The 25,879-nt window shown below is 38.5% G+C and overlaps 1 protein-coding gene and 1 long non-coding RNA gene across 2 annotated transcripts in view; both read left to right on the top strand.

Moving 5' to 3' along the window:
- Nucleotides 1-340: 340 nt before the first annotated feature.
- On the top strand, nucleotides 341-1,975 carry LOC141753014 (uncharacterized). The gene is made up of 2 exons (XR_012590371.1): nucleotides 341-1,084; nucleotides 1,276-1,975. It is a non-coding gene; the product is annotated as an uncharacterized LOC141753014 (long non-coding RNA).
- A 13,127-nt stretch (nucleotides 1,976-15,102) lies between these two features.
- tlcd3a (TLC domain containing 3A) overlaps nucleotides 15,103-25,879 on the top strand; it is a 34,886-nt gene continuing 24,109 nt past the window's right edge. Inside the window, exon 1 of the mRNA XM_074611900.1 lies at nucleotides 15,103-15,504. Within this exon, the coding sequence (XP_074468001.1) occupies nucleotides 15,383-15,504 (122 nt within the window). The 5' untranslated portion in view covers nucleotides 15,103-15,382. The remainder of the gene's footprint in view (nucleotides 15,505-25,879) is intronic.

Below are 25,879 nucleotides of genomic sequence, written 5' to 3'. Positions count from 1 at the left end.
TTTGCACTTGGGCCCTCACTGCATTAGACTTACAGTATAAACTATATACTTAGACTATAAGCTATGTTACCTTCATCACATTTAGCACATTTTATTTCACTTTTGAATTGAAGCACCGAGCTTAAACCAGTTTGTCTAAAATAAGATGGAAAGTTTCTTTATCATAAGCTGCGAACACTAATTTAAGACGACACTGATATTATTTACCATAACCCCACTACATACACTCATAAAATGAACAAACAACTCAGGTTTACAAGGAAGTAATTGCAAAATCGACACCTGGACTTTACCCAGACAGCTTGTAATATCCTGTCACAGAAGTCAATTAAGAACACGATGGGAAACAGTTATTTATTAAATGTATAAAGTGATTTCAAAGTCTTTTTCTCTATAAGAAAATACAGAATATACAGAAAGCCCAGTTAATTATATGAAAACAATAATTAACAAAAAAAATACTCCGCTTAAAATGTCTGTAATAATTACATAGTTTTTAAAAAAGGACAAGAAAGCTGAGTATTTTTCTGTATTTGTATAGGCACAGTGGCACTGAGGCGTTCCACACACTAGAAAAAAGTAAATTATTATAAAATCTGGCTCATTATTTAGCTTCCCAACACACTTAAAATCCAAAAGGCCACAGTTATCCGATGTAAAGGACATTAAGAGAAATAATTTTTCTAAATCAAACCCTCCTGGCAGTTAAATTGAACATAGCTGCCAAAAAAAAAAATAACATGAAAATATTATAAAATACATTTTCCATCACAGCAAAAAGTTACATTTGATCAACTAAAGATTATTTCCTGACAATCAAAATAGCAAAGTAGTAAAATTTACTTTAATGTCTTCCTCATGGCCCACGTCATTATGATCATGTTATGTTGTTTTATTCTGATTTGAGCCTCTCAGACATTTCAGTTCCAGTTAAAGGGTCAGGATTTAATCTGTTTGACTTCAGGATGGCAACTGTTTTAGCTTACACGATCCATAACCATCCTTGTTTAGCAATAACTGGTCTCAGATCTTCCCAGTGAACTTCAGCGCACCAAAGATACCACCACCTGAAAATAAAAAAAAGGTACTTTTTAATGTTCAATCAGAATCAGAAATACTTTATTAGGGGAAATTGGAGCGTAATAGTTGCTCTTGTATAAACATAAAACATAAACATAAAAGAAATGTAAGAAAATAGAAATAAATGATGTACATAATGCTACAATATAAACACAGAATATGTTAAGAAATATAAGTACTCAAATTAAAAATGAGAACATATGAAATATGTACAAATATTTGCATTAAGACGTGTATATAACAATCACATGTTTTAATTTGAAGTTTTTAAATAAGTTTTAAATTACAACTAACACTTTAATCCTGCTTGCTTTCTTTTTAATTATTCCTCTGTGTGGATGTGCTGCATACTCATAATATGATTGAATTTAGTATATAACGGCAATGATTTATGAATATGAGTTTTCATGTGTTTGCTTGCAATTTGACAGCAATGTGCGTTGTTCAGGTGGGCAGTGGATTTATATGGAAGCCCATCATTGCCAGGAAAATAAAAAAAAAGGGATGAAAAGTTAGGACTGCTAAAAATAAAAATACGATATATATATATATATATATATATATATATAATACAATACGAGATAATAAGTAAACTTAATTTCTCTAAATTATGGTTTAGTGTAGGGCTGAAACAATCTCTTGAGTAACTTGATCACTAAAAATCATCGTAAAAAATTGATTAGAGAGAGACTTATGACCTGTTTAACTTCCTAACACTAATTAATTGTTTCATCTTATTATCTCTCTTGTATATTTACTGTTGCTCTTTAATAATAAAGCAAAAGTAGTTTTTATCCGATAAAATCATTTATGATCTCATCGTTTTGACTTCAAATGTCAAAATTTTGATTTAGAATCATAACTCTGACTTTAATTTTTATATCATTTGTAAAAATATATATATATATATATATATATTCTTGGTGAGAATGGGCTTCCACAGTTTACAGTACATATTACTACAACCCCAGTTACTGTGGATTTCTTGTTGATTTGAATGGTGAGATTTGCATTAATTCAGATGCTCGCGATCAGCAGCAGTGGCGAGGAAACCTTTCTTGTCCCTGCATTGTTCAATCAATCAAATCTCCAGTGTGTCTTTGTTAATGGATAACAGGATGATGTGTTATTGAGGAAGCAGAAAGTGGGTGTTATATAAAAGGTGTGCTTGTATTGAACTCACCAAGAGCAGCCACCCCGGCGATGGAGCCGATGGCAATACCGGCGATAGCGCCAGATGAAAGCTCATCACTTCCACCACCCCCCACAGACTCGGTGGTGGCGCTCACAGGCGTTTCTGTAGTAGGTGCGGTTTGTGTAGTTGCGGTGGACGGCCCAGGTGTGGTGGACGGCCCAGGTGTGGTGGACGGCCCAGGTGTGGTGGACGGCCCAGGTGTGGTGGACGGCCCAGGTGTGGTGGACGGCCCAGGTGACGTTGACGCACCGGTTTCTGGTGATTGGCTTGTTGAGATGCTCTGAGCGTCTGTTGTATCTGGGTTGATGATGGTCGATGAAGTTGGGCTATCAGTTGAGTTCTGCGCTGAACACAGGATTGCTGTGTAAACACAAAAAGACTTGATCATTAAAATGTTACCTCATTAAAAATGTATATAAAACTTTTAAAATATTTCCACAAATGCAGGTAGCATCTATCAACACGTTCTCATCCCACCTCGCCACATACTCATGGTTTGTCAGAACCCATGGCGTCACTTTATGGTCGCAGTAAACCAGCCCGGTCTCATTCCCAGGGCGTCAAATACCGAGGATTTGTCACGGCCATCGGCGTTCAATACCACCGCACAAGGCACCCCTTAGCGCCGGTATCAAAGAACGTATTGTATATTGTCAAGAACTGAAAGTCAATTGTTGGTTCCATTGCAACAACAGCGCCCTGGAGCAGAGCTACACTTCCTCCATTTTGGACTGAAAGCGACTACCAGACGCCAGTAAAACGTTCGCTTAAAAAGAGCCGTACAAAAGTAAAACAAAATAATTTCTATTCTGTTGTAATATTCTACTGAAATGGCCTGTATTGAACTATAAAACACTATAAATATAATTAGCTTTTTCAGTCCAACATGGTGTCAAAAAAACACCCGAGTTTCGTCTCTTTGCTTCTATACTCTTCGCCTGTGTGAAACGCACCGGGCGTTCCATTAACTACAATGTAAACTCATTCTCAGCAACAGTAAACGCTCTGAGAAAGTGCGGCGGGAGTGTGATAACGTAGTTTAAAGAGCAAAAAGAGACGCACCGGGTGGGTGGGAGGAGAGGTGGATGGGTCCAACAAACATAGGGCTTTCATCCAGGAAATCACTGTTTGTGTCCCGTGCTCCACATTACATTCAGCTGTTCGTTCGTGTCCCGCATTCACAACGTTCAGTGTCATTTTCACTGTACAAACGTAGTAGTTTTAAGCCCAACCATGTATTTAAATCTAACTATAGTGGTTTTGTTGCCTAATCCTAAAGTGACGCCAAGGGGCGTGACGCCAACGCCAAGGGGCGTGACAAAGTGGCGGTATGTGACGAGTTGGGATGAGAACGTGTTGAGGTACCACGTGCTTAGCGTTGTGAATTAAACAAAAATGCTTAGGTTTAACTATTATTTAACATATTATTATAACAAAACATTAATTTTGGACCCGCCAACATTTTTAAAATGATTAATTCACAATCATAATATTTTCTTTCAGGACAAGCCATACTTTTATTCGGCACCTTTCTAAAAGCTCTGCATAAAAATGTTATCAATAAGACCTTTAATCATAATCAACAGTATTTATGGTGCAATTTAGTTTGTGTCAGAACTTCATGTGTTAATATTAATAACGTGGACAATGGAAAAGATAATAAACGTAATCTTTGACCCAATAGCGTCATTAAAACAGCTTCACAATGACTATGACTAACCCTTTTGACAAACACTATCAACATTTATGAGCCTGAAGCTATGACCTCTATCCATCAACCGCCTGTCACCAACCTTTGGAAATATACAACATTTCTATCTTCTCTGGCTGCTCGTAATATAAAGTTGTAAAATAATACATTTATTTTAACAATAAACAGCAGTACATGCTCACAAAATGGCATTTTCATTACATTCCTCAAGTTATTTATAAAAAGATAAGGTTAAACTTTTGATATAAACTGCTACAATTTCATACTCAACATGGAAAGTTTTAGGTCATAAAATAGGAATTAAAACTGAGTTGATGAAGGTAAAGCTACACATGTCCAATGTTCCTCAACCCAACCTTCGCACCATTTATTTAACATTTAGTCACAACTTAAAACCTCTTTGTAAAGTGAACCTTAAACCTTATTACCTGTGCCAAGAAGGCAAAGAGCCAGGACAGGAATATTCAGCTGCATCGTCTCAGAGATTCAGGGCCACAAAAACAGGGAATAAATCTGTCTTGGTAGATGTTTTGGGGGATTGTGAGCTGCTGGAAACAAAAAAGCACAAACATACAGTTAAACTTCTGTGCAAGCACACATCTAACATGTTCTGGTTAGCAAATAAAATCAACCTAAATTCACTTTGTCCATCTTTTTACTCGCCGATTAGAGTTTACGACCCCATTTTATGCTGACCCAAATTTATCATTTATGTGAAATGTACCGTAAACATCGAATTAACATAAATGAAATGTGGGAATAATCCTTTAAGCAAAGAATGAATGCTATTCTGAAATGAAATGCAAATTTTGTTCATATCAGTTGCTGTTTAATGACCCTGTAATTTACCACCATATCATAGTTCCTAACAAATAATACAAACCAATAACAAAAACGTAAATAAGTCTCAAGCCTCTAATTACCTGGACTTACATTAGTTTTTTCACGTGAAATATTCTTACCTTGCAGGATTACTAAAAACTGGTACAGAGATACCTGTCTTTGTAAGCTAGAGTTGTCTGTGTTGCATGTAAATTTCTTTGTTGAACTTCTAAAACAGATCTAAGATAACTTTAAGGAGAGCTGTGTTACTCACCTGAGAGGCTGTCAATGATGACTTTCTTCGTTTCCCGTAAGACCAGAGGATATTCTGCTTTTATGACCCCTTTATCACATCCCCCATCATCCCTAACCCTCCCATCTTTATGTGTGTGTGTGTGTGTGTGCTGTAATACATCACCACAGCCATGAGGACAAGGCATGTATTGATTTAATAGGTTTATTAATGCTTACCACAGGGCTATATTTGTTTTTTTATGGCTCACTCGCTGCAGGAGTCGCTGGTCAGGAAGTACTTATCATCTCACTGTAATGCATAAAAGCAAGAAGAGGAGCTGGGAGTGTGTGGGTGGACAAAGCCTGATGGCAAGCTAACTGTGCAAGTGAATGAGGAGGATTTGGCTAATCCAATTTTTCAACTTTAACGTCTTTAATAGGAAGAGAAATAATCAATACCGTAGTGAAAAGTCTGTCAAAGCTCTCTGTATCTTTGTGGCAGCCAATCGAGAACATGTCGGATATATAAGGCGATGTAGAGCACGCAAACACCAAAAAGAAAAAGGACAGCATTGGTCGGGACTTGCCCCAAAATGATCGATGTTTACCTAACAGGCCATGTGAATTATTACTTTTTTGTCTTATAAGCTACAGAAATATTGGGTCTCATGCAACATTTTCATGTTCTTATCTTAACTTTCCTTTTTGTCGTACCGTGGGCTTGTAAGAGTGTGCCACATCAGAAACGCTCCTAACTTTAGATAACTGTGTAAATGATGAATGCCACCAGTGCGTAAATGATTGTGCATTATGAGCTGTGTAAATTAGCTTAATTAACGCCCCAATGATACCATAATAAGGCTATGCATCCAGCCCCAGGAGGCCATCTTCAAAGGGGTCCCTTGACCTATGATCTCCAGATATGTGAATGTAAATGGGTTCTATGGGTACCCACGAGTCTCCCCTTTACAGACATGCCCACTTTATGATAATCACATGCAGTTTGGGGCAAGTCATAGTCAAGTCAGCACACTGACACACTGACAGCTGTTGTTGCCTGTTGGGCTGCAGTTTGCCATGTTATGATTTGATTTTTTATGCTAAATGCAGTACCTGTGAGGGTTTCTGGACAATATTTGACATTGTTTTGTGTTGTTAATTGATTTCCAATAATAAATATATACATACATTTGCATAAAGTAAGCATATTTGCTTAAATACTTGACAAATCTCCCTTTAAGGTACATTTTGAACAGATAAAAAATGGGTGATTCATTTGTGATTAATCCCGATTCAATATTTTAATCGATTGACAGTCCTAATATATTTATTATTGGAAATCAATTAACAACACAGAACAATGACAAATATTGTCCAGAAACCCTCACAGGTACTGCATTTAGCATAAAAAATATGCTCAAATCATAACATGGCAAACTGAAGCCCAACAGGCAACAACAGCTGTCAGTGTGTTAGTGTGCTGACTTGACTATGACTTGCCCCAAACTGCATGTGATTATCATAAAGTGGGCATGTCTGTAAAGGAGAGACTCGTGGGTACCCATAGAACCCATTTTCATTCACATATCTTGAGGTTATAGATCAAGGGACCCCTTTGGAAATGGCCATGACAGTTTTTCCTCGCCAAAATTTAACCTAAGTTTGGAGAGTTATTTAGCCTCCTTTGTGACAAGCTAGTATGACATGGTTGGAACCAATGGATTCCTCAGGTTTGCTAGTTTCATATGATACCAGTATCTTCACTCTAACTTTAAAACCGAGCCTGCTACAACCTAAAAATCGCACGTTGCGTTAATGCATTAAAAAAAATTTATGGTTAACAGTAAACTAACTGTACATGACTCCTACGACAGGTCTGGACCACTCGAAAATTGTGTTCGTACCTAAGAGAAAAGTTCACTCGTACAAGCCACTTAAGAACAAATCTGTTCCTACGAGTGGTTCTTGCATGAGGCCCATTGTTATAAGTGAACCCCTTCTGAATAAAGTTGGGGTGGATGGTCGGGTCAGCAAAGATTGTGATTGCTGTTCGCCTCCTGTTTCCTATCAACAGTCAACATTGGTTTCATTCAACAATCTTTGTCCAGCCTTCACCAAATAGTTGTTGTGCCGAAACCGAACCAAACCTTTACCAACAGATCAGAAAACAATTGTGCTCTCTACATTAGATACAAGGCCTTAGGTTATAGAAACACTTACAGATTGAATTGATCTTCTCTTGCAGCTGTTTGCAGTGGTTTTCTTTAGCTTGTCCTTGAGTCAGCAGCAGTAGTTAAACTAGCCAGCTAACATCGGTAGCTGGAGCAATAAAGATTGATCCAACAGAACAAGGTTACTGTCAGAACGTCCTTCAGTTTGCTCTGCTTGGTGAGCTGCGCAGCAGACTGTAGCTGAAAACACACAGTCACCACAGCAGCATGTCATTTACATGGAGACGGTGTGGAAGAGTCACAGCTGCCAGTTTTTCCCAGTAACAACCAACCTGCAACAAAAACAGTCCCCTGCAGCCCAGAGAGCTTTTTCCACATTGATGGCCAGTATAAAAGTCATTGGCGTGCGAAGTGGGGGGTGCTGAGGGTGCTGCAGCAACCCCTGCTTTTTCTGTTGTTTAACTGCAATGGAAATTAAAAATAAATATATTATTACAACATATTTTATACCGGAATATTTGCTTGTTTGAGTAGTTTCGCTCAGACGTGGCTGGGCTGCGTGTCATTTGCGTTTCTTCTAGAGGTCTGAAGTGTCATCTATTTTTACCACGAGATGCGCGCGGTTCACAGCAACAACAGACAATGAAAATTATCTTTTCACAGTATATTGACATCATACCAGCTACATTACTACAGTTTCAATGTCACAGACATGAAAAAAAGTAAAAATGTAACTTTGTTTTGTCATTAATCACACATTAATCGCTCATATTTAATCTGTTCAAAATGCACCTTAAAGGGAGATTTGTCAAGTATTTAATACTCTTATCAACATTGGAGTGGGCAAATATGCTGCTTTATGCGAATGTATGTATATATTTATTATTGGAAATCAATTAACAACACAAAACAATGACTAATATTGTCCAGAAACCCTCACAGGTACTGCATTTAGCATAAAAAATATGCTCAAATCATAACATGGCAAACTGCAGCCCAACAGGCAACAACAGCTGTCACTGTGTCAGTGTGCTGACTTGACTATGACTTGACCCCAAACTGCATGTGATTATCATAAAGTGGGCATGTCTGTAAAGGGGAGACTCGTGGGTATCCATAGAACCCATTTACATTCACATATCTGGAGGTCAGAGGTTGAGGGACCCGATTGAAAATGGCCATGACAGAGCGTTATTTAGCCCGCTCTGCTACAAACAAAAAAATGCAAGTTGCGTTAATGCGTTAAAGAAATTAGTGGCGTTAAAACAAATTTGCAACTTTGACAGCCCTAAATACTTACATTAAAATGCATTCAGAAAAATAAATGCAAGAAAACAAAATAAATGCACCATAGTTTTAAAGGACACAGTGGTGATCGACGTCAGTTCCAGAGAACAGGACCAAAGTACCAAAACGATCTTTTAGGTTGAGTTGGAGAAACCACTGCATGATGATCCGTGATGACTGGACTGGGTTGTAATCAGTGAGCAGGTCAGAAACGTACTGGAGCCAAACCATTAAGTGCTACTTAGACTATTAGAGTTTTGAAATTGTTTCTGTATTGCACTGGGAGCCACTGAAGTGGTTTAAGTCCTGGAGTAATACGGTATATTTGACTGGTAAAGCAGAAGAGCATTACAGTTGTCTTACCTGTTTGACATAAATGCACAACTTTTTCTCCAGAATCATTTTGATATAAGAATCTTCTTTGGATTGTACTTTTCAAGTGATAAAATCACGTCCTAGTTGTTCAATTCAAATCAGCAGAGTTTACAAGCTTGTTTATTGAGATAGCCCGATGAGGAAGAGATTATCTCAGAATGTAAATGATAAACTGTATTATCTTCATTTACTGTATATACTGTATAATCAACCGTATTTTATGGGAAGGTCTATAAATAGTATGCAATTTCAAGGACATTCCGCGTCTCATAACGCATTTTAAGCTTTTCATGAGTCATTTCATGCCACGAGGTTTACGTTATGAAACAGCTTTTTGTGTGTCATTTAAACACACACACCCCGATGTTGCCGTGAAATAAACGTGGACATGTTTAGGCAACAAAACTCTGATAATGGTCGCAGTTAGTTTTAAGCAACAAAACAACTTAGTCAGGTTTTGGAAAAAACATCATGGTTGGGATTAAATTATGGGATGGGATTAACTACGTAACCTACGCTAAATACATACGTAAACAGCGTAACATAATTACGGAAACTTGACTTCGAAATAACTCCACCATACACAGTCTTTCTCACTTTTTATTCTACGTCACTAGCTCTGAGCATACAGGGCCGGTTTAAGGCATAGACAATATAGGCGGTCGCCTAAGGTGCCACCTTCTAAAAAAAAAAGAAAGAGACAAATAAATAAAACAATACTTGTGGGCGCCCTTCCTCATTTTCTGTATTGAGGTAACAAATAAATAAGTAAATACACTTTTCTCCCCACTTTTTCATCTTAAATTCATCATAAATCATCGTAAATTGTAGTAAAACTGACTAAAAAATGTTAAACCAACAATGTCAGGGACCAATTGTTTATTTATATTATAACAAATACAGTTATTTATAAACTATCATGGAACCAGGGTTCTGGGGGGTTGAACCCTAACCCTTACGCCGCCTAGGGCGCCAAAACAGCTAGAGCCGGCCCTGTGAGCATAGCATACTCACACAGATGCGTTTACATTGCAGTCAGTCCAGACTACATGGCGTGAAATGACAAGAACGTCGTTGTGATTGCACGCAAGTTTACTTACACATTATTGTGGCATTCATACGCCATTTGGTGAGACCCATCTAATATAACGTTGCCAAGCAGAATCATGTATAAACAAAAAGCAAATGGCCAAGGATAGACCCCTGTGGAATCCCTGTGGAATTTGTTTGTAGCAGATTTAAAGCTACCAAACGAACACAGATACTCTTATCTTTCATATTAAAAGAATACCTGTTATGAACAGCTTGATCTTGTTTTGTCAAAGACTGTAAGCTGTCTTGATATTTGTGCTATACTTCCGGTGTGGAACACAACAAACACAAGGCTTTCATCCAGTAGTCCGCTGTTCGTGTCCCGTGGTCATAACGCCAAGTCCCATTTGCACTGTATAAGCGTAGTAACCATGTTGTTTTTTTCCTAAACCTAACTAAGTGGTTTTGTTACCTAAACCTAAGAGTCATAACATTAAGCATGTGTTTACTGCGACTGTAAAATGACGCCGAGCGGTTGTTACCCACGTGTTAAGGGTGAAGGAAAAAGTGACGCAGAGGGGTCTGACAAAGCGTCAGTATGTGACGAGAGTGGGACAAGTTGTACTTTAAATGTCCAACTTCAAGTATGCAATATGGCGATTTATTAGTCAATATTGTGTGTATCTGACTCTTCAATCAAAGCAGCAATGGTTAAGTGGTTTGACATTGAGATTTGTGTGGCTAAGAACTGATATCACACTGGATTTTTATGGGTTTATCTATGGTTATGACAGGGCATTAGGGTTTTATTTTGGTTGACCATGCCTTCTTTTATGGTAATCCATCCATCCATCTGCAACCGCTTATCCCGTTAGGGGTCGCGGGGGGGGCTGGAGCCGATCCCAGCCGAAGGCAGGCAGGGTACACCCTGGACAGGTCGCCAGTCCATCGCAGGGCTGACACATAGAGACATACAACCATTCACGCTCACATTCACACCTACGGGCAATTTTAGAGTCCACAATTAACCTAACCTGCATGTCTTTGGACTGTGGGAGGAAACCGGAGTACCCGGAGAAAACCCACGCTAACACAGGGAGAACATGCAAACTCCACACAGAAGGGTCCCAAGCCGGATTCGAACCTGCAACCCTCTAGCTGTGAGGCGCCAGTGCTAACCACTGCACCACCGTGCAGCCCCTTTTATGGTAATATGGTTTATTATTAGATTACGCTTTGGTCTCTAGAGTACGTGTATGTTTGTACCTGGGTCAGTTTGGTGAAATGGCTTAAAATGGTCCTCTAAAATGGATTTAGTGTAGTATTCGTACAGTCCGACAACTCTGAATGAATGACCCATGTAGACTATGATTTCCTTTTTTGTGAATAAATTCGTTTTTTAACATCCATCTGAAAGCGTGACGACCCAAGATCATATGAACGAGAGTTATAATTTGATTTGAGCAGTCACCACACCTTAACCCATAAAAGCACCGAGGACAATTTACTAGATAAACCATGACGTAAAGCAAACTGACCTCTGGCTCACAAAGGGCGTAAAACTGTGTGATTCCAAGTTTCGTTACTCTTTAAATGGCTTTTCACTTATCTTTTTGCCTTGGTGATCTAGCAGATACATGACATGCTTACGACAGAGGATTGTGTTCCTTACTCCTATCACCGTTGAGTGGCGGCTGAAGTGCTCACTGCGAGAACAAAAGAACGCATACATGTTTGATGAGCTAAAGTCAAGCCTTTACACTTTTAATCAGTTTTTGAGATTGTCAGAGAAGACTTTATCTGGCCTCTGTAGCACACCCTGAAACAATAAAACTATGTCTCTGATGACCCTGGGTTCACAAAGTCAGCGTTTACAGTGAGGAATCAAAAGTTAACTGTGCTCTCGTGGTGGTCACAGTGGCAATAAGGAAACTCAAGGAATATTCAGGTGATTGCAGCTTATCTGAAGCCACGGATGCACTGGTCCTTAAAGTTATTGTAAGCTATGAGTCATGGAAAATTCCAGACACGAGAAACGAAGACTTCTCTGGTGTGAAAGTTTCATTCTGACTGACTTAACTTTGGTCACACCACTATTCATCATGGAAAAATATGTGTTGCAGGCCACTGTAAAGATTTGGCAGTTGTATTTTAAAATTGCACAATTTGGTTATTGGGAATCCATTTGACTTTACAATTTAATTTGCATTGTGACTTTACTGTGTGAGATAAGGGTGTGACGTTAGAGTTTTGGACTATTGGTCAGACAAAGCAAGTGATTTGATAGACTTTTATGCTTTAGGAGATTGTGACAGGTATTTATTGACATTTTATAGACTAAAGGGACAGTGTGTAGCTTTGGCGGTATCTAGTGGTGTGGTTGCAAATTGCAACCAAGTATTCATGCTGTGATTAATATTGAGTTGTGCACGTGAAGTAGGAGCCATCCAGAGGTGTAGTAAACAGTGTTCTGCTGAAAATTTCAAAAACTGTAAACTTAATTTCTCTGTCCTCATCGACCTGATTCACACATTTAAAATCCAATGATCAGAGCAGTAGTATATTAGTGTAACCTTTGTCACAGCTACAATATGGAAGCTTACTTAGATTATGGTGATTATCTTGATGCCAGACACTCTTTAACCAGCGGCTATCAGACACTACCCAACAAGACCAGTGAAGCCGGGTCAATTGACTTTAAAGGGAGCGTTTACGTGACAGCTGATAGCAGCATCAGATCGCTGATAGCCTCAGTTAAGCATGCAGCGCAGATACAGAGAGGTGTTGATTCAACTGTGGTATTTCTTTCAACTTTGTAGCACAATTTAGCCTCTTGTTTTTGGCAGCTAAAGAGACAGATATTTTTTTCTCAGGAGTTGGTGGGGACCAAACCATAGGTAAAGGGAGACAAATAACTGATAATGTGTCTGTTGGATGTGTAGAAAGGCAGTATTACAATTTTTTTTTGTAAAGTTATTACTTTATTCTTGTAATATTAAGACTTTTTTTCTCTTAAAGTTATGACTTTATTCTCGTAGTATTTTCGACTTTTTCTTGTAATATTATGACTTTATTTTCCCCTTTAAGAGAAAACATTCATAATATTACGAGAATAAAGTCATAACTTTACGAGAAAAAGGTTGTAATATAACTAGAATAAAGTAATAACTTTACGAGAAAAAAATCATAATATTAAAAGAATAAAGTCATAACTTTACGAGAAAAAAGTCGTAATATTACTCCGTCGTACCCCCCCACATCCTGCTTTGGTCCCCATTTTTGAGGTCTCAAAGTTGGCAAGTATGGTATTAAATACTTGACAAATCTCCCTTTAAAGATACATATTGAACAGATAAAAAAAATTGCGATTTTATCACTTGACAGCCTAAAAATAATTGATGTTCAAGTTAATTACAGTCAGTACAGTAGCTGCGCAGCGCATTTTAAAAATGCCTAACCGTCGCCGCCGCGTGTAAACCAACAGCCGGTAACTCCGCGTGGCCCAGAAGGGACAGCGGTAGAGGTAGAGAGGTCCAGCAGAGTCTCCGGGCAGATTTGAGAGGAAAATAACGGTTTATTTTTAAACATTAAAGTAATAAGTCATTACCAGAAAAAAAGTCATATCTTTACGAGAAAAAAGTCATAATTTTACGAGAAAAAAGTCATAATATTACGAGAATAAAGTAATAACTTTACGAGAAAAAAGTCATAACTTTACGAGAAAAAAAGTCGTAATATTACTAAAATAAAGTCATAATATTACGAGAATAAAGTAATAACTTTACGAGAAAAAAGTCATAACTTTACAAGAAAAAAGTCGTAATATTACTAGATTAAAGTCATAATATTACGAGGATAAAGTCATAACTTTACGAGAAAAAAGTCATAACTTTACGAGAAAAAAGTCATAACATTACGAGAATAATGTAAAAACTTTACGAGAATAAAGTCATAATTTTACGAGAATAAAGTCATAATTTTACGAGAAAAAAGTCAGAATATTACTCCGTCGTACCCCCCCCAGATCCCGCTTTGGTCCCCATTTTTGAGGTCTTAAGGTTGACAAGTATGGTATTAAATACTTGACAAATCTCCCTTTTAATGTTCATTTTGAACAGATAAAAAAAACTATTTTAATCAGTTGACAGCCCTAAATATAATTAATGTTCAAGTTAATTACAGTCAGTAAAGTAGCTGACCTTCAAAATAAAAGCCTCGTGAACCTTCTCACCGGAAGTACCCCCTTTATTCCGGCGCCGGGGTCAATCAAGACTTTTATTTTGATAGGCGCCTTAGAAAGTTCCGTATGTCTCTTCGTCTGTAGCTCGACAGTCAGTTAGTGGTGCTGCTGCTGAGCCTCAGCAGAGCGTATATGTGTGTGTGTGTGTGTGTGTGTGTGTGCGTGTGTGTGTGTGTGTGGGTGTGGGTGTGGATGGTGGACTGTAATATTATGACTGTTCTCTCGTAAAGTTCTGACTTTATTCTCGTAATTTAAAAAAAAAAAAATCTTGAAATAGTATGACTTTATTCTCATTAAATTACGACTTTTTTCTTGTAAAGTTATGACTTTATTCTCATTAAATTACGACTTTTTCTGGTAAAGTTATGACTTTATTCTCATGATATTACGACTTTATTCTCGTAATATTACAACTTTTTTTCTTGTAAAGTTCTGACTTTATTCTCGTAATTTTACGACTTTGTTCTCGTAAAATTACAACTTTTTTCTCGTAATATCATGACTTTATTCTTGTAATATTACGACTTTTTTCTCGTAAAGTTATGACTTTATCCTCGTAATATTAAAAAAAAAAAATCTTGAAATAGTATGACTATTCTCATTAAATTACGACTTTTTCTCGTAATATCATGACTTTATTCTCATTAAATTACGACTTTTTCTCGTAATATCATGGCTTTATTTTCTTAATTATTAATCTTAATAAAAAAAAATTATACAATTTTTACATGTATATTTTGAACACATAAAAAAATTGCGATTAACTATTTTAATCAATTGACAGCCCTAAAAAATAACAAACCTTTAATTTTCAAGTTAATTACAGGCAGTAAAGTAGCTGACCTTCAAAATAAAAGCCTCGTGAACCTTCTCACCGGAAGTACCCCCTTTATTCCGGCGCCGGGGTCAATCAAGACTTTTATTTTGATAGGCGCCCTAGAAAGTTCCGTGTGTCTCTTCGTCTGTAGCTCGACAGTCAGTTAGTGGTGCTGCTGCTGAGCCTCAGCAGAGCGTATATGTGTGTGTGTGTGTGTGTGTGTGTGTGGATGGTGGACTGTTCCCGGTGAAAAACCAACGGCCCCCGCAGCGCAGCGCATTTTAAAAATGCCTAACCGTCGCCGCCGCGTGTAAACCAACGGCCGGTAACTCCGCGTGGCCCAGAGGGGACAGCGGTAGAGGTAGAGAGGTCCAGCAGAGTCTCCGGGCAGATTTTAACGGGAAAAATAACGGGCAGGATGTTGCAAGTTCTAGCTTGTGGCGCCGTAGTTTTCCCCGGTCTCTTCTTCGCCTTCAGGAGGATCCTACCGTGTGTGTTCAGACACTGGAGCGATGCCGACGTGGTGCTGGTCAGCGAGAGGTAACGACTAACGGTCATCACATCTATAACACTGTGGAGCTAATGTGTGTTAGCAGCATTTGACCTTGTTTGCTGGCTTGTAAGCTAGTAATGGTTCTCCTCCTCCTCCACCATCATTCAGTTAGCTAGCTCATGTTGTCATGTAGCTTACTGCTATCTATATGCTGAATTAACAGCATTTTATGTGTAATTTACCACATTTTAATTGGTATTTATCGTTGTGTAAAATGGGTCTTTATACAAGGATGATTTGCAAATACCACGGCAACACTATGGGTCCCTGTAGGATCACTGAAACGTAGAAGTACATCCTGAGCCTTGATAGACATGTTATTAGAAGGTTTATATGTGTCTTTTAAAATGAACAATATGCATCTGTAAAGTTGTACTAACATGCATGTTTTAATGGCACCCTGAGCCTTGATAGACATGTTATTAGAAGATGTATTTGTGTATGCTGTCTTGTACAAAGAACATCATGCATCAAAGCACAGGGTGCCAGGAAAACATGCAACTTTTGAATACTTATAGATAAACATGTTATTAGATGTTTGATTTGCTGTCTTTTACAATGCATATTATGCATCTTTAAGTATTCAAAAGATGCATGTTTTCATGGCACCTTGAGCCTTGATGCATGATGTTTTTTGTAAAAGACAGCATACACATGCACAAATCAATCTATCTAATCTATCAAGGCTCAGGGTGCCATGAAAACATGCAACTTTTGAATACTTATATATGCATGATGTTCATTGTAAAAGACAGCATACACATACACAAATAAATCTTCTAATAACATGTTTATCAAGGCTCAGGGTGCCATGTTATTACAAGATGTATTTGTGTATGTGTGCTGTCTTTTACAATGAACATCATGCATCTATAAGGATTCAAAAGTTACATGTTTTCATGTGGGTTCATGCAAATATCACAGCAAAACTATGGGTCCCTGTAGGTATATATGTAAATGCTATAGTCATACTATAAAGGACTGAGAAGTACCAAAAGTATAAGTACACCCTGAGCCTTGATAGATATGTTATTAGAAGATTGTGTATGCTTTTATAATGAACATTATGCATCTTTAAGTATTCAAAAGTTGTACTAACATGCATGTTTTCATGGCAACCTGAGCCTTGATAAACATGTTATTAGAAGTTTTATTTGCTGTCTTTTATTAGAAGATTTATTTGCTGTCTTTTACAATGAACATTATGCATCTTTAAGTATTCAAAAGTTGCATGTTTTCATGGCACCCTGAGCCTTGATAAACATGTTATTAAGAGTTTTATTTGTGCATGTGTATGCTGTCTTTTACAATGAACATCATACGATACGATATGATACAACTTTATTGTCAGTTTGCTCTGAAATTAATTTTGCATCGATAGGCAGCTCAGTTTGAGAGAAAGTACACATACAATAGACATACTGTTACCATAGACAGAAAGATAAGTAAGACCCATCAGACAAAAAAGTGTTTGGTGGCTTGTAAGCTAGTAATGGTTTCCCCCCCTCCTCCTCCACCACCATCATTCAGTTAGCTAGCTAATGTTGTCATGTAGCTTACTGCTATCCATCAATGCTGAATTACCAGCATTTTATGTGTAATTTACCCCATTTGAATTGGTGTTTATTGTTGTGTAAAATGTGCATCCCTAAAGAGTCTTTTATACAAGGATGATTTGCAAATATCACAGCAAAACTATGGGTCCCTGTAGGTATATATGGGGATGCTATAGTCATACTATAAAGGACTACCTACAGTATAAGTACACCCTGAGCCTTGATAAACATGTTATTAGAAGTTGTATATGTGTATGCTGTCTTTTATAATGAACATTATCCATCTTTAAGTATTCAAACACATACACAAATACATCTTCTAATGACATGTTTACCAAGGCTCAGGGTGCCATGAAAACATGCAAATTTTGAATACTTAAAGATGCATGATGTTCATTTTAAAAGACAGCATACACAAATAAAACATCTAATAACATGTTTATAAGTATTCAAAAGTTGCATGTTTTCATGGCACCCTGAGCCTTGATAAACATGTTATTTAGAAGATGTATTTGTGTATGTGTACTGTCTTTTACAATGAAAATTATGCATCTCTAAAGTTGTATTAACATGCATGTTTTCATGGCACCCTGAGCCTTGATAGACATGTTATTTAGAAGATGTATTTGTGTATGTGTGCTGTCTTTTACAGTGAACATTATGCATCTCTAAAGTTGTACTAACATGCATGTTTATATGGCACCCTGAGCCTTGATAAACATGTTATTAGAAGATTTATTTGTGCATGTGTAACATCATGCATCTATAAGTATTCAAAAGTTGCATGTTTTCATGGCACCCTGTGCCTTGATAAACATGTTATTAGGAGTTTTATTTGTGCATGTGTATGCTGTCTTTTACAATGAACATCATGCATGTATAAGGATTCAAAGGTTGCATGTTTTCATGGTGGTTCATACAAATATCACAGCAAAACTATGGGCTTGTAACTTGTCAGTAAGTGGCAAACCTTGAGCTCGATCCATGTGTTATAAATTCTGTGAACTAAAGTAATTACATCTGCAGCCTCTTCAGTAACTTTTACATCAGAAATACTTTATGGGGTGCTCATGGGCATTGCAAAGTAGTAATAATTGATATAGTTAGTGTATATGCGTGTGTGGGTCAGTGTGACTTGCTCACATGTGCACAGCTCAGTTCAATGCTCATTTGTACGCTGTCACTCTTGCTAATCCTCTTCTGAGCTCCGGTCAGGGTCGACTGCTGAGTTAGCTATGCCCTGGAAAACACTGAACCCTACTCCCGAATAACGCTTCTACTAATTTACTAATGCTCATCTAACGGAAAATGTTCTTACACGCCTCAGGGGATATTGCACTACTTGTTCACAACTTAACCAGTCTCTAAAGTCTACTGTATCTACTCTGCCACACAGGTCTCAAGCATGGATCAGGCTAGTGTTGTAGCAGATTTCACGTTATCTAAATTCCCTGTGTGGTTCCTGTACCCTGTACAAATCTAATTTTGTTAAATAGATGTGTGTTGTCCATTTAATATTATATTAATAACGCAAATCCCTGATTGGCTGACGACGATGATGATTAGTTTTGTTCTGCCTCCAATTAAATACATGTTGTGAACCATAACAGGCAGCACATGTCAGTTAACTGTAGCTAGGAGCTTATATATGTAATATAATATAATTTATAGTGTTCTAAGTAATAAATTAGGTTACTGTAGTTAGTGAGGTAGTAAAAACAATGCTGGGGGACTTGTGAGAGACAGATTTAAAGAATAATGTTCAAAATCAAATCAGAAGAAGCAGAGATATTTATTTTTAGTCCCTAGAATGGGTCAAGTCCCTAAAACAATGGGTCCTACAATTCACACAATGCAACGCATCTAGTCAATCTAGTCAATCTAGTGGCCATTTTAGGACATTTCAGCTGTATTTTCCATGCCTGCCACACAGGGGGAACTTCCCTTTAGGAGTCCAATGTGTCTGGAAAAGAGAGAAGTGGGTAAAGAGTGTCAGCAATGATAATGTCTGAGCTGACAAAAAGATGTAATAGTACAGACCACATTACTTGACTGACGGGTGATCTCTGAAACAATACAGCATTCGGAGCTTAGCACCAAAAATGAAAACCTGCAGTGATGACTGCTTAACAGCTAATAGGATCTCATGTAGTACCAGGTGCAACTTCTTTAGCCTACTTTAAAGAACAACAGTTGACTTCACCAGGGATTATAATCACCCGGCACATTCTCAGTTTAAGAGTCTCATGGTCACAGTTAACGTATGTGAGTTTCATACAGCAGCAGTGCTCTTTATAAGGACTTATAGATGGTTAATAATGCTTTCTGCCTCTATAGTACACAGTTTAATCGTTCACCGGGCCTCAAATGACCACCAGCCAAACACCCTAAGGGTGCTTTCACAAGCCATAGTCCATTTGGCTAGTCCAGATCAAAGTGAAATTTATACTTTTGGTTTGTTTTCTGTTAAGTCTGCTTCGGTTTCACAGTACACAAATTAAAGCGGACCAAATTTTCAACAACTATTTGCTTAGGGGCGTTTACAAAGGAGCGTATTTATCTTTTTCATCTCGAGAACTGCCACTTCTATGCAGGGAGTTGCAGACTCGAATCCCTTCTCCTCCAGTTTATCTTGAATGACTTTATAAATGTCACTATTTTTGTGGACTTTATTTAGCATATTCTGTATCTTCTCTTTGGCCCAGATGTCAGTCCTCTCCCACTCATGTTAACCTTCACCGCAATCGTAATTTACCTGTGTCCATCTCAACAAATGCCAGCGCAGGCAGCCTGCGTTTTGGTTCACTTGGAAATGGTCTGAGACCACCTCTCGCAAGCGGTCTTGGACCGGTTGTTTGGTCCGCACCATAGTATGATTACTGCGTTCATAACCTCCCAAACGAACCGCACCGGAGTTCGATTAAAACGGACTAAATGTTGGCTTGTGAAAGCAACCTAAACTTACCACATAGTTGAATAAACGTTTCTGAAAATAGTGCGTTTCTCAGAGCTAATATTTACCATAGGGAAATTTAATTTGATTATATAATGGTGTTGTAAGTCACATGAGGGAAGTGTCTTTTAATTGATTTAAAATAATTGATGCCGTTCTAAAATTGTGTTGACGTTGTCCCTTACATTGATGGTTGTTGTTTGCCTTATGATAACCACTGACTAGAGGCCGTAGTTCACTCAACTTTAGGGCAGCTACTAGTGATTGTTTAAACTATTGATTTCGATAACAGCTGCAACGATTAATCAATTAATCTATTAGTTGTCAACTATTAAATTAATCTCCAACTATTTTGATAATTTATCGGTTTGAGTAAGAAAAAAAGTAAAAATTCTCTGATTTCAGCTTCTTAAATGTGAATATTTTCTGGTTTCTTTACTCCTCTATGACAGTAAACTGAATATCTTTGTGGACAAAACAAGACATCTGAGGACGTCGTCTTGGGCTTTGGGAAACACTGATCAACATTTTTCACCATTTTCTGACATTTTATAGACCAAACAACTAATCGATTAATTGAGAAAATAATCGACAGATTAATCGACAATGAAAATAATCGTTCGTTGCAGCCCTAGTTGTAAGTCACGTGAGTGAAGTGTCTTTTAATAGATTTAAAATAATTTATACCTTTGTTAAAAATCTGGAGATTTTTTTCCTTATATTGTTGGTTGTTTGCCTAATGATGACCACTGACTAGAGGCCATAGTTCATTCACCTCTAAGGCTGCAACTAATGATTGTTAAATCTATTGATTTTGATTAACCGTAGTCCATAAATTGACAGAAAATTGTGTAAAATGTAGAGCTAAAGAAATTCTTAGTCGGCATAGGAATTTGTCGAGTAATCGATTAGTCGATTTTAAACGGAGAGTTTCTTCACAAAGGGTCTCACAAAAGCACCACTTTAAATCTTGTGTTTACCAGAGATGGGCTCATAAGTCTCTTGGAAATAAGTCCTAACAGCATAATAAATGACTAATCGACTAAAGAAATCTTAGTCGACTAAGACCAAAAACGACCGATTAGTCGACTAATCGAGGAGGCAGCCCTGGAAAAATGACCATCGGAAATTCCCAGAGCCCAAATTTCTTGGTTTGTAAAACAAATTTAGAGGGGTGTCACATTAGCTGGATCCAGCTGGTATTCAAACAAATTCGATTAGCAAAAGTATCAAGATAATTTTCTGTTGATTGTCTAATTGATTAAGTGTTTATTTAATCCTACCTAAGTGGTTAAGGAACAATGCAGTTAGAGATGTAGCTGCATCCAGAGGGAGGGTTCCTTCCTTCTTGCCATGAAATGCACTTTACCCCGTTTTCTTTTTTTTGCCTCTGCTGTCACTTTTTCTTTCGCTCTGCTGCAGCGCCAATGCAACTACAGATTACGTAGCCCATTTACTGGAGGAGCAGAAAAAAAAAATGCCACTCCTGACTGTCAGACACTGAGCGTGTGACAGAACATGAAAGAGCTAGTCGTCCGTGTATAACGGAGCAGTCAGTAGGAAGACTTGGTTGTAGTGAAAGGGAAGCCGAGGTTGCTCACCGGCCTGACACAGCAGGAAAGAAAAGACAACATTGCCGAACAAGGCAGCAGAGCATTCTTCCCTTTTTCCCCTCTGCACGCTACTCACCCCGCCAACCTCAACCTTTCATCAGCAGAGAGAGCGGGGGTTATTGGCGGACACACAATGAATGGGCTGTGTAAAATCTGGGTCTTGTGATAGAGTATGCGACCGTACAGCCCTAGAAGGCAGTGAGGCGTGGGGGTAAAATGTGTGTGTGCTTCTGGGGATGGAGAGAGAGGCCAGTTAGTCTTTTCCAGCTCGGGCCTGTGGTTTTGTAGACGCCGGTCACGTGGCCTTCGTTGCCTTGCCGATGCCGGTGTCATGGCCGCATTCCCATGGAGATTGGTGCGAGGTGACAGCAGGTTCAAGCAGGAAACGGCACAAATACACTCTTTGTTTCTCAATCTTGCCATTTGCAACACACGATTTACTAGGAGAAAGAAAGCAGCCTTTATTGGCCTTGTAAAACTGGTCATTATTTAAAGCAGGACTAAAAGTCTTAAGCTTTTGTTGCTCTAGGGGAATTCACAGGTCCTCCAGGTTCCTACTAATTAAGGCCTGACCCGGGACCTGAGTCTGGCTGGGTCCAAATGATAATCACCCTAATCAGATTTGCGTCGCAGTTCTGTTGGCTTTGACAATATGTCCAGTACCCGAGTGGATTAGGTCTGTCAAAAATTGGCCAAAAATTATGATTCATTCTAAAAAAAAAAAACACATAGCTTCGAATTATTCAGATATATATTTTTGTGAGGCTAATCAAAGTTAGTGCCTTAATAACGCGTTAAACCAAATTTGTTTTAACACCATTAATAGCTGATGGTATAACTCATTGACGCAACTTGCAATATCGATCTTTCAGACGTTGTAGCGGGCTCTTTTTAAAGCTAGTAGATACTGGCATCATATGAAACTAGAAAACCTAAAGAATCCATTGGCACCAACCATGTCATGCTAGCTTGTCAGGAAGGAGGCGAGGAAAAACTGTCATGGCCATTTTCAAAGGGTCCCTTGACCTCTGACCTCAAGATATGTGAATGTAAATGGGTTCTATGGGTACCCACGAGTCTCCCCTTTACAGACATGCCCACTTTATGATAATCAAATGCAGTTTGGGGGCAAGTCATAGTCAAGTCAGCACACTGACACACTGACAGATGTTGTTGCCTGTTGGGCTGCAGTTTGCCATGTTATGATTTGAGCATATTCTTTATGATAAATGCAGTACCTGTGAGGGTTTCTGGACAATATTTGTCATTGTTTTGTGTTGTTAATTGATTTCCAATAATAAATATATACATATATTTGCATAAAGCAGCATGTTTGCCCACTCTCATGTTGATAAGAGTATTAAATACTTGACAAATCTCCCTTTAAGGTACATTTTGAACAGATAAAAAAAAATGTGATTAATTTGCGATTAATCTTGATTAACTATTTTAATCAATTGACAGCCCTAATTTCTCCACATTATATCCATGACAGCACGATGCGCCGTTTTGAGTTGAACGTTTGTTGGATGTGCTGTTTCTATTCATTCCTGTTGCTCGCTTTGAAAGCGCCGCAATAGACGAGGAACGGCTGATTTGTAGAGTTGAAATGAGGAGTTATCTATACGATACCAGTCAGGGACAAGGCATTTTATGGTCTGATGATGGATGTAGAGGAAAGGTCGTATTAGGAATCATCCACTGAGGAGAGTTAATCTCTAACCCAAATTTCATGTCAGTCCAACCCCTAGTTTTTGAGATATCTTATCAACCAGCTGGATGAACAGAGTGACCCAGACTGACAACATCTTACTAGCACAGCAGAATCTTAGTAAATGATTATATTTCTGACTTTTGACTCAATGTAGACCTTCAAACCCCATGATTCCTTCCATTTTTTCTTTTCGGAAAGATTAGCTCCAGGAGTACAGTCCCAGTTTATCCTCATACATTTCATATAATATATGAAGTTATTCCTCATTTTCTGTGCGTTTTCCTTCGAATGTCTAGCAACACCATAGATGTATAAAGAGAACTGGATACAGCGTTGGAGGCGGGGCCCCGTTCATACCTATGAAAGTTGCTCAGTGGCGCACGAAGACAAAATGGCTTGACTTCCGCCTGGAAAAGTACCCAGATCTTGGGCACATGGAACATGCGCAGTAGCGTCCGCTCGGTCACATGACTCGGTCACAGGGTCCCAACGTCACGCCGTTGTCACGGCTTGCGCTCCAGCCTTGGTCTGGGTCTCATTGGTTACATGCATACGGTCTTTTCAAAATAAACTTCAAAATACATGCATATAGTCTCTTCAAAATAAAAGATCGACTTGGTTAGGATTAGGCGACAAAACTACTTAGTAAGGTTTAGGAAAAGATTGTGGAAGTAGCGTTACTTAAGTACGGAAGTTACTTGACTCACGTAGAATAATTACTCTATGATAGTGAACTGAATATCTTTGAGTTGTGGACAAAACGACATTTGAGGACATCATCTTGGGCTTTGGGAAACACTGATTGACCATTTTCTGACATTTTATAGACCAAACAACTAATCGATTAATCAAGAAAATGATCAACAGATTAATCGTCATTGAAAATAGCTGTTTGTTGCAGCCCTAATGCAAATATGATTAATTTCTGGCGGTAATATGAATTGAAAATACTGTCCTAATCCAGTATTAACCCTAAACAAGGCCTACAAACCACAAGAAAATGTTTAGATTCAAAATTAGTTTTCTTTCTCGCCCACACAAGCTATCTATAACGAGCCAGGGCTGAGTAATTGTCGGTGCAATTTCACAAGGTAACCTGTGTTTGTCTCCATTCATGGCTGTAGGTGGTGATGAGTAGGTGGTGAATGTAAACCAGACCCACAAGGTGCAGCTAAAAGCTGAAACACAGTGGTGTGTTAAAGGGCCGACTGTCTATTATGGCTGCAGTGAGTGTTGGGGAATAAATTACATGTTTTCTGATTTCAAAGCAGCTTACTGTCAGCGCTGCCAAGTTGGAGAGCAGCCAGCGAGAGAGCTTGTCTGAGCAAAAGCGGCCATTCATAGTTTGAACAAATTGGTGATATAATCCAACGTCCTGTTTAAAATGGCCAGAAATTAACTCTGTTGAACCATTAGGAAAACAAATCAGCATCTCTGATGTTTTTTTGCCACAGAACATCACAGTCAGTACGTTTTTTTAATGTACAAGTTACTATTTCACACGACACAAGTTCAGGCCTTGTGAGTATACTCTTCAGAGGGGTGCGACACCTATGAATGTTATGTGTGTCTTACGCCACCTCACACCGTGACACTTCAAATAGAGATGTACCAAGTTCTCCTATGTCACAGGTCTGTTTATAGACGAGGGAAGTTGAGGTCAAGCACTGCTAATCCCATGATGGTACACTGACTGCTTGAGTTGTTCACCTGAAGGGACACTTCTTCCAAACTTGACCCAGATTTGTCAGGTTTTACCCTGTTCATTGAGCTATCAATCACATGGCTAGGCCAACAAATCAAATATGATTTTATAGGACATATTGGCTTTGTGAGGTTGTATGTAGGCACAGCAGTACTTTGAGGTCCGTTTGTTTGCATTCGCACCGCCAATAGGAGCGCTGAAGTGACGTAAGCCGGCCAGCGCTGCTTGCACACATTGCCAGTTGGAAGAGGACTACTGTACTAGGTTAGCCTTTGTGCTACTGGGTTAACCTTTGTGCCACTGGGTTAGCCTTTGTGCCACTGAGTAAGCCTTTGTTCTACTGAGTTAGCCTTTGTTCTACTGAGTTAGCCTTTGTTCTACTGAGTTAGCCTTTGTGCCACTGAGTAAGCCTTTGTTCTACTGAGTTAGCCTTTGTTCTACTGAGTTAGCCTTTGTTCTACTGAGTTAGCCTTTGTTCTACTGAGTTAGCCTTTGTGCCACTGAGTAAGCCTTTGTTCTACTGAGTTAGCCTTTGTTCTACTGAGTTAGCCTTTGTGCCACTCGGTTAACCTTTGTGGTACTGGGTTAACCTTTGTGGTACTGGGTTAGCCTTTTTGCCACTGGTTTAGCCTCTTGTCTGAAAACACCTAATGCTAATATGTTGATGTTTAGCAGGCATAGTGTTTACCATGTTCACCATCTTAGCTTAGCATGTTAGCATGCTAACTTTGGACTGACAGACCCACATTGACTGGCATGGCTAAAAACCTAAATACCCTAATGTTATATTAGAAGCTGTGTGAATAATGAATGTTCTTGAA

Source organism: Sebastes fasciatus, chromosome 16 (assembly GCF_043250625.1).
Source record: "Sebastes fasciatus isolate fSebFas1 chromosome 16, fSebFas1.pri, whole genome shotgun sequence".
Lineage (NCBI taxonomy): Eukaryota > Metazoa > Chordata > Actinopteri > Perciformes > Sebastidae > Sebastes > Sebastes fasciatus.
This window is presented reverse-complemented; position numbering and strand designations above follow the sequence as displayed.